General features: G+C 48.4%; 1 protein-coding gene across 4 annotated transcripts in view; it reads left to right on the top strand.

The window, feature by feature from the left end:
• Nucleotides 1-15163, top strand: part of ELL (elongation factor for RNA polymerase II) — a 145139-nt gene that overhangs the window by 95341 nt on the left and 34635 nt on the right. For all 4 annotated transcript variants that reach the window (XM_038740282.1, XM_038740280.1, XM_038740281.1 and 1 more), the window contains 2 exons: nt 11804-11925; nt 12612-12775. In XM_038740282.1, the coding sequence (XP_038596210.1) occupies nt 11804-11925; nt 12612-12775 (286 nt within the window). The remainder of the gene's footprint in view (nt 1-11803; nt 11926-12611; nt 12776-15163) is intronic.

Genomic DNA, 15163 nt, shown 5'->3' with positions numbered 1-15163 from the left:
GGGGGACACTTTCCCATAGACTTGCATGCAGTGAGCTAGGTTCTGTACCAGAAGCAAGCCCTGACAGGACAGTTGAGCCCTACAGGTAAGTAAAAATTCCGCTGCAGATCCCACCCCACCACCACTTTCCCTCTCCTGTTCCTGCTGGTTTTCCTGCTTAGGAATGGAAAAGAGAAAGGCAGAATGTGACAGCCCTGGCAGTTAGGCCCACAGTAATGGTTGTTAGCCCCCCACATTCCTGTTCTGCTCTGTCCCTAACTCATTCCCATGGCTGGGCCAGGGAGGAGGGGGCACAAGCAGGAAGGGGGAGGGAGAGATTCCACAAGGCAGCGATACTGCACATGTCACTAGTTTCCAAAAATAAGGAAAAAAATCCTGGAGTGAGGGCAGGGGCAGAGACGGGGAAAGGAGGGGCTTAATTTGGGGTGCGGGAGGGGAGCTGGAAGCAGGGGAGAGCAGGAAGGCAACAGCGTGGGGAGCATGGTGTAGTGGATAGAGCACGGGCCTGGGAATCAGAAGGTTGTGGGTTCTAGTCCCGACTCCACCACTTGTTTGCTGTGTGACCTTGGGCAAGTCACTTCACTTCTCTGAGCCTCAGTTCCCTCGTCTGTAAAGTGGGGACTGAGACTGTGAGTCCTACATGGGACAGGGACTGTGTCCAACCCGATCTACTTGTATCCATCCCAGCTTTTACTACAGTGCCTGGCATATAGTAAGTGCTTAGAAAATACCACAGTTATTATTATTATTATTATTATTATCATTGGTAACAATAATATTAATGTGTGGACTTTACCAGCAAGGATGAGATGTAATTTCAGGGGCAGACCTTACTTATTCTGGGGTTCATCAGCAAAAGGGAGTTGCCCATATTGTGGGGTGCTTGGAACTGGGGGTATGCCTGTTCTGTGTTTTCAAGCCAAGATTAGTTTGATTAGAGGATCACTGTACTGCTGGTAGGAAAATCCCCTCCCCCACACGCACTTTGTGACTTTTTCAGAATAGTGTGCTAAGCAATAAATGAGCAGCATGTCAGAGTCAACTCAGCAGGCTCCGAACTGGACTCTTAACAACTCATTTGAGCTGTGACCTTCTTTCCCCAGATTGCTGGCAAAGAGGAGTGTGTGAAGATTTCTTAACAAATAGGAAGGACACCGTTGCCAATGGCAGCTAATGGGTCCTCTGTAGAACGTGTTGAACACTCAATTAAATACTTAGTGTGGTAGTGGGGTCTCACTCTGCTGGAACCAGGAAGCCCCATTAAGAAATTGTGATTTGCCATAGGCTTTTCTAATGGGGGGGGGGGGGGGGGGGGGAGGAGGGATGGAATGAAAAAATGTGCTGCCGCGTACCCTGTTCCATGCTTATCGTCAAATCAGTCGTTTTTGAGAAACCAGCCATAACTGTGTTAGGAAAAATAAAAGCATGGGAGAGTTTCAGCATAGGCTCTGTTGTTTGCAATTTTTGTTGGATTCCAATGGAGGATGCTCCAGATGGGAAGGCAGCTGTCAGGAAGGCCACAAATCTGGAAGCCAGGGGTCCTGGGTTCAAGTCCCAGCTCAGCCAATAGCCTGCTGTGGGACCTTAGGCATGTTGCTTAATCTTTCTAGGCCTCGGTTTCTGCTTTCATAAAGTGGGAATAATAATACCTGCCTCCCCCTACCTCACAGAGATGTTAGGAGTGGATGGGGGGGGGGGGGGCGGGGAATCAATGCCCTCCCTCCGTACATCTGCCAGGCTAGCTCTCTTCCTCCCTTCAAGGCCCTACGGAGAGCTCACCTCCTCCAGGAGGCCTTCCCAGACTGAGCCCTCTCCTTCCTCTCCCCCCCATCCCCCCACCTTACCTCCTTCCCTTCCCCACAGCACCTGTATATATGTATATATGTTTGTACATATTTATTACTCTATTTATTTTACTTGTACATATTCTATTTATTTTATTCTGTTAATATGTTTTGTTTTGTTCTCTGTCTCCCCCTTCTAGACTGTGAGCCCACTGTTGGGTAGGGACCATCTCTATATGTTGCCAACTTGTACTTCCCAAGCGCTTAGTACAGTGCTCTGCACACAGTAAGCGCTCAGTAAATACGATTGAATGAATGAATGAATCAGAGCAAGTACCATGAAAAACCCTTTGAAGAAATAAGCGTTCTAGAAATTTGAAGTATTTTTATTATCTGGTACTCTTAGCTGACTTACCTATGGTAAGTCACTATTGGTGCGTAACTCCCACCGAGCAGTAAGTAGAGGGATTCCAAGTCCCTCATCCCTCTAGATGTGGGGTTCTTCTCCTCTTCTGGGATCTGTGTTGCTTTTCTCTCCCCACTTCGCAATATTTAATTCTCTATCTTTCTTGTCAGTGCTCTGCAGTGTGGTGGTCTAGATTCCATTTTTAGGCCTAAGCAGAAGTGGCACTTAGCCCCCTCTTTCTACTCCATACCTCCTCCCCCCAGGATTTGCACCCTTTATTTGTCCCTCAGCCCCACAGCACTTATGTACATAGCCATAATTTATGTATATTAATTTCTGTCTCCCCCTTTAGCTCGTTGTGGGCAGGGAGTGTGCCTACCAACTCTGTTGTACTCTCCCAAGCACTTAGTACAGTTCTCTGGCACACAGTAGGCACTCAATAAATATAGTTGATTGATTGATTCTGGCACTCAGGCTGCCATTGCCTTTGGCAGGACTCCAGGTACCAGGATTCCCACCTCAGCCACTTGAGATTTGTCCTCACCAGTTGTAACTCTGTCCTCTCTTCCACACCCACCAACATTACTTCTGCTTCATCAACTCCCTCCTAATAATAATTGTGGTATTTGATAAGCGCTTACTAGGTGCCACGCACTGTATTAAGCACTGGGGTGGAGACAAGCAAATCAGGTCGGATACAGTCCCTTGTCCCACATGGGGCTCACAGCCTTAATCTCTGTTTTACAGATGAGGTGACTGAGGCCCAAAGACGTTAGGTGATTTGCCCAAGATCACACGGCAGACAAGTGGCAGAGGCAGGATTAGAACCCAGGTCTTTCTGACCCCCAGGCCAGTGCTCTATCCACTTGGCCATGCTAGTGCCCCCAACTCCCTGCTCTTTCATCCCAAATGAACTTGCCAGCTGTTGACAAAATTGAAGCCATTCATTCAATCATATTTATTGAGCGCTTACTGTGTGCAGAGCACTGTACTAAGCACTTGGGAAGTACAAGTTGGCAGCATATAGAGATGGTCCCTACCCAACAACAGGCTCACAGTCTAGAAGGGGGAGACATGGCCATGGACTGTGTTCAACCTGATTATAGGGGAAGCAGTGTGGCTCAGTGGAAAGAGCATGGGCTTGGGAGTCAGTCATGGGTTCCAATCCCGGCTCTGCCGCTCATCAGACATGATTCCTCAAAGTCTCAATCCCACTCCTACATCCATCCTCTCATCCTTCTTGGTCATCTCTCAAGAGATCTCCCACCTGCTTTCAGAATCCCAGCCCTTCCTACCTTCTAAAAACACCTGCGCCCACTCTTCTTCCCTCCCTGACTACTAGTTTCAGTCACTCTCACTCTGATGGTTCCTTTGCTCTTCTAACGCCAGCCTACTCACTGAACCTCGATCTCGTCTATCTTGCCGCCAACCTCTTGCCCACGTCCTGCCTCCGGCCCAGAACGCCCTGCCTCTTCCTATCTGACAGACGATCACTCTCCCCACCATCAAAGCCTTATTGAAGGCATATCTCCTCCAAGAGGCCTTCCCTGACTAAGCCCTCATTTCCTCTTCTCCCACTCCCTTGTGCATCACACTTGCCCTTGGATTTGCTCCCTTTATTCGTCCCTCCCTCAGCCCCACAGAGCTTATGTACATATCTGTAATTTATTTCTATTAATGTCTGTCTCCTCCTCTAAACTGTATGCTTACTGTGGGCAGGGAATGTGTCTACCAACTCTGTTCTGTTTTACTCTAACAAGCGTCTAGTGCAGTGCTCTGCACACAGTAAGCTCTCAATAAATACTGTGGATCAATTGATCCTTCCCCTCTGTGTTCAATCCCTCACACATCTCTGAATCCCACTGTACCCTCCAGCTATCGCCCCATCTACCTCCTCCCCATTTGGTTCGGGGCCAAACTCCTCAGATGGGCTGCTGCCTCCACCTCCTCTCTTCTAACTCACTTCTTAACCCTCTTATAATCTGGTTTCTGCTCCCTTCATTCCACTGAGACCGCTGTCTCCAAGGTCGTCGATGACCTTCCACTTGCCAACTCTAAGGGCCTCGACTCTACCCTAATGCTCTTCTACCACAGTGGCAGCCGAGTTACAGGTCTACCCTTCGGGCTGTTCCTTCTCAGTCTCTTGCGCTGACTCTTCCTCTGCCTCCCATCTAACTCTGGCTCTCTCTCTCTCTGTTCTGGGTCTTCTTCTCTTGTCACTGTACACTCACTTCTTTGGAGAGCTCGTCTGTTTCCCTGGCTTTAACCACCACCTCTGTGTGGTTGACCCAAACACTTCCTCACTAGCCCCCAACCTCTCTCATTCTCTGCAGTCTTGCATTTTCTCCTGCCTTCAGGACATGTCTCTATGTCTGTCCTACCGACACCTCAAGCTAAGTATATCCTAAATTGACCTCATTTCCTCCCAAGTCTTCCGCTCCACCTAACTTTCCCATTGCCAGTTGACAACACCACTCTCCTCCCTGTCTCTGAGGCCCACAGTTTTGGCATTGACCTTCACTCCTCCTTTTTTTTTAAAAAAATGCTATTTGTTAAGCACTTCCTGTGTGTCAAGCACCATTCTAAGTGCTGGGGTAGATACAAGTTAATTAGGTTGGACACAGTCCCTGTCCCACATGGGGCTCAGTTTAAGTAGGAGGGAGAACAGGAGAACTGAGATAAAGAGAAGTTTAGTGATGTGCCCAAGGTCACAGAGCAAGCATTTGGCAGAGTCAGGATTAGAATCCAGGTCCTCCGACTCCTAGGCCTGTGTTCTTTCCACTAGGGCGTGCTGCTTCCCATGCTCCTTCTCTTTCAACCCCCATATTCAGGCTGTTGCCAATCTTGTTAGTTTATTCATTCATTCATTCAATCGTATATTTTGAGCGCTTACTGTGTGCAGAGCACTGTACTAAGCGCTTGGGAAGTACAAGTCGGCAACATATAGAGACTGTCCTACCCAACAACGGGCTCACAGTCTAGAAGGGGGAGACAGACGACAAAACAAAACTTGTAGACAGGTGTCAAAATCGTCAGAACAAAAAGAATTAAAGCTTATGCACATCATTAACAAAATAAATAGAATAGTAAATATGTACAAGTAAAATAAATAGAGTAATAAATCTGTACAAATATATACAAGTGCTGTGGGGAGGGGAAGGAGGTAGGGCCGGGGGGATGGGGAGGAGGAGAGGAAAAAGGGGGCTCAGTCTGGGAAGGCCTCCTGGAGGAGGTGAGCTCTCAGTAGGGCTTTGAAGGGAGGAAGAGAGCTAGCTTGGTAGATGTCTGGAGGGAGGGCATTCCAGACCAGGGGAAGGACGTGGGCCGGGGGTCGACGGCGGGACAGGTGAGAACGAGATTCATCATCATCATCAATTGTATTTATTGAGCGCTTACTATGTGCAGAGCACTGTACTAAGCGCTTGGGAAGTACAATGAGGAGGTTAGCGGCAGAGGAGTGGAGGGTGCGGGCTGGGCTGTAGAAGGAGAGAAGGGAGGTGAGGTAGGAGGGGGCGAGGTGATGGAGAGCCTTGAAGCCGAGAGTGAGGACTTTTTGCATGATTTGTAGGTTGACAGGCAGCCACTGGAGATTTTTGAGGAGGGGAGTGACATGCCCAGAGTGTTTCTGTACAAAGATAATCCGGGCAGCAGAGTGAAGTATAGACTGAAGTGAGGAGAGACAGGAGGATCTTAGTTCTTCCTCCACGTTTCCAGAATCTGCACCTTCCTCTCCATCCAAATGGCCACTCATACAGGCTCGAATAAAAATATAATAATAATAATAGTTATTATTGTCACTAGGGTACTTGTTCAGCGTTTACTATGTGCCAAGCACTATACTAAGTGCTGGGGTAGTTACAAGATAATCAGATTGGGCACAGTCCCTGCGCCCACGTGGTAGCTTCCCAAGTGGTTAGTACAGTGCTCTGCACACAGTAAGCGCTCAGTAAATATGATTGAATGAGTGATAGAATGGAACTCAGTCTAAATAGGAGGGAGAACGATTGAATCCCCATTTTACAAATGAAGAACCTGAGACACAGAGAAGCAGCTTGGCTCAGTGGAAAGAGCCCAGGCTTTGGAGTCAGAGGTCATGGGTTCAAATCCCAGCTCCGCCAATTAGCTGTGTGACTTTGGGCAAGTCACTTCTCTGTGCCTCAGTTACCTCATCTGTAAAATGGGGATTAAGACTGAGCCCCCCATGGGACACCTTGTTACCTCCCCAGTGCTTAGAACAGTGCTTTGCACATAGTAAGCGCTTAATAAATGCCATTAGTAGTAGTAGTAGTAGTACAGAGAAGGTAAGTGACCCACCCAGGGTCACACAGCTGACAAGTGGCAGAGCCCGGATAAGAACCCAGATTCTCTGACTCCCAGGCCCATGCTCTTCCCATTAGACCACGCAGCCTCCCTCCCTCCCTGCATCCAGTCTCTCCCCTCTCCTGTCCAAACTTCACTTAGCTGGTCAGAAATCATTCATTCAGTCAGTCATATTTATTGAGCACTTACCGTGTGCAGTGCACTGTACTAAGCTCTTGGGAAAGTACAGTGCAGCAATGAAGAGAGATGATCCCTGCCCACAACGAGCTCGTAGTCTATAGGGGGGAGACAGACATCAATACAGGTAAACAGACATTAATATAAATAAAGAAAATTACAGATATATACATAGGTGCTCTGGGACGGGGAAGGGGGGAAAGACCAAGGGGAGCGAGTCAGGATGATTCCCCCCTGGCATCACACAGCTCAGGGCAGGATGGCTGAGGGAAGAATCTAACTACTACTCATGTTAAAAAAACTGCTCAATGAATCCCTCCAACCTTGAAGCTCATCTTTCTAATGTGGACAGAGGACAAGGCCCAGACCTGCCGTGCCGTCAAGATGGAGCTATGGGTGGCACAGTCCTCCAATAGGGAGGGAGTTTCTTTGTGCAGAAGCGCTCTGGGCATATTACTCCCTTCCTCAAAAATCTCCAATGGCTGCCAGCCAACCTACACATCGAGCAAAAACTCCTCACTCTCGGCTTCAAGGCTGTCCATCACCTCTCCCCCTCCTACCTCACCTCCCTTCTCTCCTTCTCCAGCCCGGCCCACACCCTCCACTCCTCTGCCGCTAACCTCCTCACTGTACCTCGTTCTCACCTGTCCCACCGTCGACCCCTGGCCCACGTCCTCCCCCGGCCTGGAATGCCCTCCCTCCATACATCCGCCAAGCTAGCTCTCTTCCTCCCTTCAAAGCCCTACTGAGAGCTCACCTCCTCCAGGAGGCCTTCCCACACTGAGCCCCCTTTTTCCTCTCCTCCTCCCCATCCCCCCTGCCCTACCTCCTTCCCCTCCCCACAGCACCTGTATATACATGTTTGTACAGATTTATTACTCTGTTTATTTTACTGGTACAGTACATATTTTCTATTCTATTTATTTTGTTAATGATGTTCATCTAGCTTTATTTCTATTTATTCTGATGACTTGACACCTGTCCACATGTTTTGTTTTGTTGCCTGTCTCCCCCTTCTAGATTGTGAGCCCATTGTTGGGTAGGGACCGTCTCTATATGTTGCCAACTTGTACTTCCCAAGCGCTTAGTGCAGTGCTCTGCACACAGTAAGTGCTCAATAAATACGATTGAATGAATGAATGATGATGTGGAAGGGAGTGGGAGATAATATTTTTGTACACCTCCCCTCACTCCTCAAAACTTTCAGTGGTTGCCCAAGCAGAAGTTCCTGACCAGTGTTTTTAAGGCAGCCCATCAGCTCTCTCCCTCCAGCATAGCCACTCTCTTCACCTACTACAGCCCAGCTCACACTCTTAATTCTAAGCTCACCCACCCACGGTGTCCCATTCTCCCCTCTCCCACCACCTACCTCTTGACAAAGCATAACGCTCCCCTTTTCCCAATTAATTTATAATCTCCCCTGCTTATATCGTTCTAATGAACACAACTTGGCTAGTTTCAAATGAAACCAAAGCCAAAAAGTTAAACAAAACCCAAATGCCTAGTGTGCATTGAAATGACGATCAAGCTCATCTGCTGCTTATTTTGATTCGAGATCCCTGTGGATAATATTTCTCATACCGGCCGGTTGGCGAATGGAGCTCTCGAAACGGATCATTTGTTTTGTTTTGTAAGTTCTTAGCTTTGGACAAATCGACAGGGAGGGCAAAATATCTTCATTCGCTCCTTCAGGCCTTTTATGTAGGCGAAAGGTTTGTGGGGTTGGGGGTTGGTTTCCCCTTAATTTGTCGGTCTATTAAGTGTGTATCGACTGATTGTCCTTTGAATGGGCAGAATCAATGGTCAAGAAGCAGCGTGGCCTACTGGAAAGAGCCCGGGCCTGGGAGTCAGAGGACCTGGGTTCTCATCCCAGCTTTGCCACTTGCCTGCTGTGTGACCTTGGGCAAGTCACTTCACTTCCGTGTGTCTTGGTTTTCTGATCTGTAAAATGAGGATTCAGTGCCCAGCCCAGTGAGGGCAGGAATTGCCTCTCTTTATTGCTGAATTGTACTTTCGAAGCGCTTAGTACAGTGCACACAGTAAGCGCTCAATAAATACGACTGAATGACCACTTAGACTGTGAGCCCCAGGTGGGACAAAAACTGTCCAACCTGATTAGCTTGTATCTACCCCAGCACTTAGGATAGTGCCTTGCACATAGCGCTTTAACAAGTACTATTAGAAAAAAAGAACGAAGAAAAAAACCAAAAAAAAAATAACCTCCCAAGATATTCCACTTGTCTTTCTCTCAACCTTCTTCCCAGTGCCCTCGGAATGAATGCCTGACAACCTGCCACTCTTCAGCAGCTTATGGGTTTTTCCGTCTCCAGATAGTTTTGCTAACGAAATCATTCTAAAATGCACCTGGTCACTCGCCTGTGAGCCTAATAAGGGATCGCCTCCTGATCAGTCTCGCAAATGCTGACAGTTAAATGGCCAGCTGAGAAGTCGGCCAAAAATGGACCGGAGGTGTACCTTCTCACAGCACTTCTCCTTCCCCCTGGAATTATTCCTGCCTTTCCGAGTAGCAGTTTATGCTCTCCCATGTCGCTCTTCACCATTGGTCCAGTGGACAGGCCTTGGCTCCGGGAGTCAGGAGACCCTGGGTCCTAGGGCCGCTTCGGACCACTGGGGCTGTGTCATCCACAAGGAAAGCGTCTCCGATTAGGACAGACCCATCAGGAGTCCAGGAAAATGGCTGGCTAGTGTGGGCGGCAAACACCGCATCGGTTGTGGGCACGGGGTTGCAGCACAGAGATGGCACTAAGCTGCAGTCACTTTGGCCCTCTACTTAGACCGCAAGCCCCTTGCTGGACAGGTACTGGCTCCAGCCTGATTATCTCCTGTCTCCTCTAGTGCTTAGAACAGTGCTTGGCACATAGACGCCTAGCCTCGATCTCACCTGTCTCTCTGCCGACCCCTGGCACAGTCCTATCTCTGGCCTGGAATGCCCTCCCTCCTCAAATCTGCCAAACACTCACTCTTCCCCCCTTCAAAGCCCTACTGAAGGCGCACCTCCTCCCTGCTTTTCCTTAGCTCCCCCTCCCTTCTGCATCACCACGAATTGCTCCCTTTGCTCTTTCCCCCTCTCCCCGCCCCACAGCACTTATGTATGTATGTATGTATCTATAATTCTATTTATTTATATTGATTCCTGTTTACTTGTACTGATGTCTGTCTCCCCCCCTCCTCTAGACTGTGAGCCCATTGTGGGCAGGGATTGTCTCTATTGCTGTATTGTACTTTCCAAGCACTTAGTACAGTGCTCTGCACACAGTAAGCGCTCAATAAATATGATTGAATGAATGAATACCATAATAATAAGAAGCAGCGTGGCTTAGTGGATAAAGCACAGACCTGGGAGTCAGAAGGACATGGGTTCTAATCCCGGCTCTGCCATGTGTCTGCTGTGTGGCCTTGGGCAAGTCACTTCACTTCTCTGGGCCTCAGTTACCTCATTTGTAAAATGGGGATTAAGAGTGTGAGCCCCATGTGGTACGGGGACTGTGTCCAACGTGCTTAACGTATATCTACTCCAGTGCTTAGAGCGGAACTTGGCACATAGTAAACACTTAACAAGTATCATAGTTATTATTAGTTATCTTGCTTGTAAAACAACTTTTTGTGCCCTTGGCAGCATGCTGCCCCCCCCTGCTCGCCGCCTCACTCATTGTACCCCAGACTCATATGACTGGCTCTAGCACTTGACTCAATTCTCTTATTGTCTGAGAACTTACTGTGGGCAGAGCCCTGTACTAGGTGCTTGGGAGAGTATGGTAGAAGCACTGTGGCTTAGTGGATAGAGCACAGGCCTGGGAGTCGGAAGGACTTGAGTTCTAATCCCTGGCTCTGCCACATGTCTGCTGTTTTACCTTGGGCAAGTCACTTCACTGGACTTCAGTTACCTCATCTGTAAAATGGGAATAAGAGTGTGAGCACTGTGTGGGACAGGGATTGGGTCCAATCTGATTAACTTGTATGTACTCCAGTGCTTAGAACAGTGCTTGGCACATAGTAAGCGCCTAACAAGTACAATTATTATTATTGTTATTATTATTAGGGAGTTGGCAATCTTGCCAGGTTGGGGGCCAGGGGAATTAGACACTAAAATCAATGACAGAAAAGAGGAAGGTTCTTCCCTATATTGGAAGCTCCTTAAGGGCAGGGAATGTGTCTACCAACTCTGTTGTATTGGACTCTGCCAAGTGCTTAGTACAGAGCTCTGCACACAGTAAGTGTGGCCTACTGGTAAAAGCTTGGGCCTGAGAGTCAGAGAACCTGAGTTCTAATCCCAGCTCTGACACCTGTCTGCTGTGTGACTTTGGGCATGTCACTTCATTTCTCTGTGCTTCAGTTCCTCTTCGGTAAAATGGGGATTATGACTGTGAGCCTCATGTGGGACATGGATTGGGTCCAAACTGATTAGCTTGTATCTACCCCAGTGCCTAGAATAGTGCCTGGCACATAGTAAGCGCATAACAAATACCATTTTTTTAAAAACCCAAAGTAAGCCCTTGATAAATACCACTGATTGAGTCTTGGTCCTGAGGTTTTAGGACTAGAGTTTATCATTCACGATAGAAAACTCCACCATTGTGGAATTGAGACTAATAGATTAACCAATTCGTAGAGTGCTTGTGTTGAAGAATACCTCACAGATCACCCTATTTTGCCAGTTGTTGTTGTCTTATGCTGTCGCGTCATCTCCGACCCATAGCGACACCATGGACACATCTCTCCCAGAAACTCCCCACCTCCATCCGCAATCATTCCGGTAGTGTTTCCATAGAGTTTTCTTGGTAAAAATACGGAAGTGGTTTACCATAGCCTCCTTCCGCGCAGTAAACCTGAATCTCTGCCCTCCACTCTGTCCCATGCCACTGCTGCCCAGCACAGGTGAGTTTTGACTTGTAGCGGATTGCCTTCCACTCGCTAGCCACTGCCCAAGCTAGGAATGGAATGGATATGCCTCTGCTTGACTCTCCTTCCCGTAGTTGAGATTTGGTAGAATACTGGAAACTCTCCAGGTGTAATGCTGAGAGTCTATTTTGCTGGTAGTCCTATAGTATTGCAAATTTTCTGAGTGACTGGCATTTTTCGCTCTCCTCTCCAACAGAGCATCTCAATTCCCCAGCGTGACTGCCCAGCAGAAGCACGGTCTTTCACGTTTTATCTTTCAAACACTGGACGAGACAATCCCCAAGGGAGCTTTGACTGTGTAAAGCAGTATGAAAGCAGGTGAGCAGTGTCATTGACTAACTTATTTTGCCTCGTTCCCCGTTGACCTCATTAAATATTTTATATTGTAGATTGTCTAAACTACTTGCGATAAAAGTAGATGTAATTAGGAAAACCTGCACTTCAGGGTCATGGAACTGGGAGTTTGGTTTCTCAGTTCCTGGTGCAAGCGAAGTATGGATTTTGTGCTGAGAAGCAGCCTGGCTTAGAGAAAAGAGCAAAGGACCAGGTGTCGGAAGTCACTTTGTTGCTATGTGTTGCAGTTTCCTCATCTGTAAAATGGGGATTAAGACTGTGAGCCCCATGTGGGACAGGGACCGTGTCCAACCTAATTTGCTTGCATCCACCCCAGCACTTAATACAATGCCTGGCACATAGTAAGTGCTTAACAAATACTGCAATTATTATTTCACATGTGGGACTGGGACTGTGTCCAATCCAATTATCCTGAATCCTTCCCAGTGCTTAGTGCAGTGCTTGGCTTCTAGGACACTCCTAACCAATATCGCAGTTCTTCTTCTTAATGAATTTATTTCACAGAAGAGACCTTTCAGACAAGCAGCTCTCGGACAAGTGTGAGTTTCCCCCCAAATGGCCACCTGCTCCGGGGCTCTCAGGATGGTTTTTCTGAAATCATCGGCGAACACCCCGGGAACACTTCTTCATGTTATCTCTTTGCTTTGCAGTACCGGGAACAATCATTTGGATTATATGGGAAGCATACAAGACAAAATCACTGTGTGTGCCACAGATGATTCTTATCAGAAAGCTCGGCAAAGCATGGCCCAAGCCGAGGAGGAAACTCGAAGCCGAAGTGCCATCGTTATTAAACCTGGAGGCCGGTTTGTAGGTAAGAGGCAAGTTGGCGTGGGGAGCGAACACCGGCTCCCTTAATTTGAATGGCCAACACAGCTGAAAATCCCACTGGGGCTTTGTGGCGTTTGGCCACTAAACTTGCCATTTGAGGTAATGATATGTTTGCTCGCTGCCAGGGTTTGTTACCACTGGCTCTGAAGAGTCCATGGTGGCTACTTTTGACCTGTCAGGTGTCAGGGAGGGGCCAAAATGGCCAGGGCTCCAGAACAGGGCCCGCAACCTTGGTGTCATCCTCGACTCCGCTCTCTCATTCACCCCTCACATCCAAGCCGTGACCAAAACCTGCCGGTCTCAGCTCCGCAACATTGCCAAGATCCGCCCTTTCCTCTCCATCCCAACCGCTACCCTGCTCATTCAAGCTCTCATCCTATCCCGTCTGGACTACTGCATCAGCCTTCTCTCTGATCTCCCATCCTCGTGTCTCTCTCCACTTCAATCCATACTTCATGCTGCTGCCCGGATTATCTTTGTCCAGAAACGCTCTGGGCATATCACTCCCCTCCTCAAAAATCTCCAGTGGCTACCAATCAATCTGCGCATCAGGCAGAAACTCCTCACCCTGGGCTTCAAGGCTCTCCATCACCTCGCCCCCTCCTACCTCACCTCCCTTCTCTCCTTCTACAGCCCAGTCCGCACCCTCCGCTCCTCCACCGCTGATCTCCTCACCGTACCTCGCTCTCGCCTGTCCCGCCATCGACCCCTGGCCCACGTCATCCCCCGGGCCTGGAATGCCTTCCCTCTGCCCATCCGTCAAGCTAGCTCTCTTCCTCCCTTCAAGGCCCTGCTGAGAGCTCACCTCCTCCAGGAGGCCTTCCCAGACTGAGCCCCTTCCTTCCTCTCCCCCTCGTCCCCCTCTCCATCACCCCCATCTTACCTCCTTCCCTTCCCCACAGCACCTGTATATATGTTTGTACATATTTTTTACTCTATTTTATTTGTACATATCTATTCTATTTATTTTATTTTGTTAGTATGTTTGGTTTTGTTCTCTGTCTCCCCCTTTTAGACTGTGAGCCCACTGTTGGGTAGGGACTGTTTCTATATGTTGCCAATTTGTACTTCCCAAGCGCTTAGTACAGTGCTCTGCACATAGTAAGCGCTCAATAAATACGATTGATGATGATGATGATGAACAGTGAGCCCTTTTCCCAGGCCTAGAGCTAGTGGGACTTTTCAGATATCAAGAAAAAAAAAAAGTTGGCTTCAAAGGTCAAATATCTTTTATTTTTATTAGCCAGCTGGTTTTTCTTCTGCCCTGTCACATGATCTCTCTGTCCTTTCCTCCCAGTGGCTCTGATGAACAGCAGGGTGAGTTGCAAAATGTGAAACTGACCCTAACTCATTGTTTCATGAGCCAAACAGTGGAAGCTGAGAAGCCAGATAATAATCAGGAAGGAAATGCATTGATTTCCTGTTCAGTAGAAGCTCATTTGCTGTTTAGCATTTCATGTTTGGAAACAATTGCAGTAAATTGATAAACTCTGAGGATGGTGACTAGGGTTCTGAAAGTAGGAATTTGGCAGAGCGTCACTAAAATAGAAAGGTAAATATGCGAAGAATCTTTTTCTCTTGAATAAACTCACGGTAGAGTCAGAGAGGCAAGATAAGGGATGAAAGAGGAGAGCTAGCTGAATGGTTTTTTAAGCCATTTGAATTTATTGGAAAGGATCAGGTTGTTTGTCATTTTAAGTTAGGAGGTGGATGAGATGAGACAGCGGGTTTTAATAGCTTTAAATTACCCCCGACACATACACACCACACAAACGTTTGCACACACACACACGCACACACAAATTAAGATGGAAGGTATTGTATTTCCCCCTCCAAGCCATGGCAGAGAATAGATTTGCCTTCTCCCCATGGCTGTCAAGGGGAAAAAAAAATTACTGAGGTAACTAGAGCCAGCTGGAGCTTGCGGTGTGATGTCATGACATCACATATGCTCCAGAGCAGTGGGAGTTTGGTTCACGGCTTCCTGCCGCTGCCCCCACAGACCACAGAGCCCCGGTTGGGCTACTGCTGAGAAGCAGCTCAGCCCTGAGCCAGGAGATGTGGGCGAAAACTACCTGCAAGGGTGGCCGAGGGCATGGGGCGGGGCCTACCCAAGTCCCAGGCTGGAGCAGTCCCCGGAACCAGTGGGAACATGATCTAGATCCGGGGAGGCCCCACGTTGCCCTGGCGGACTGCTCCAGCCTGGGCTGATGTTTCTAGTTGGGAAGGAGCTGTATGCCCTGGGGCTGGCTGGAACAGGCCCCATTCTGTCCCTCAGGTTATTACTTGGTCATCCCTGCCCCAAGGCAGCCACTCCTCCCACTAAGAACCCTAACCCAAAATGGCAGGGGGCTGAGGCAGCATTGAATTA

The sequence above is a fragment of the Tachyglossus aculeatus genome, chromosome X1 (genome assembly GCF_015852505.1).
Source record: "Tachyglossus aculeatus isolate mTacAcu1 chromosome X1, mTacAcu1.pri, whole genome shotgun sequence".
NCBI lineage: Eukaryota > Metazoa > Chordata > Mammalia > Monotremata > Tachyglossidae > Tachyglossus > Tachyglossus aculeatus.
This window is presented reverse-complemented; position numbering and strand designations above follow the sequence as displayed.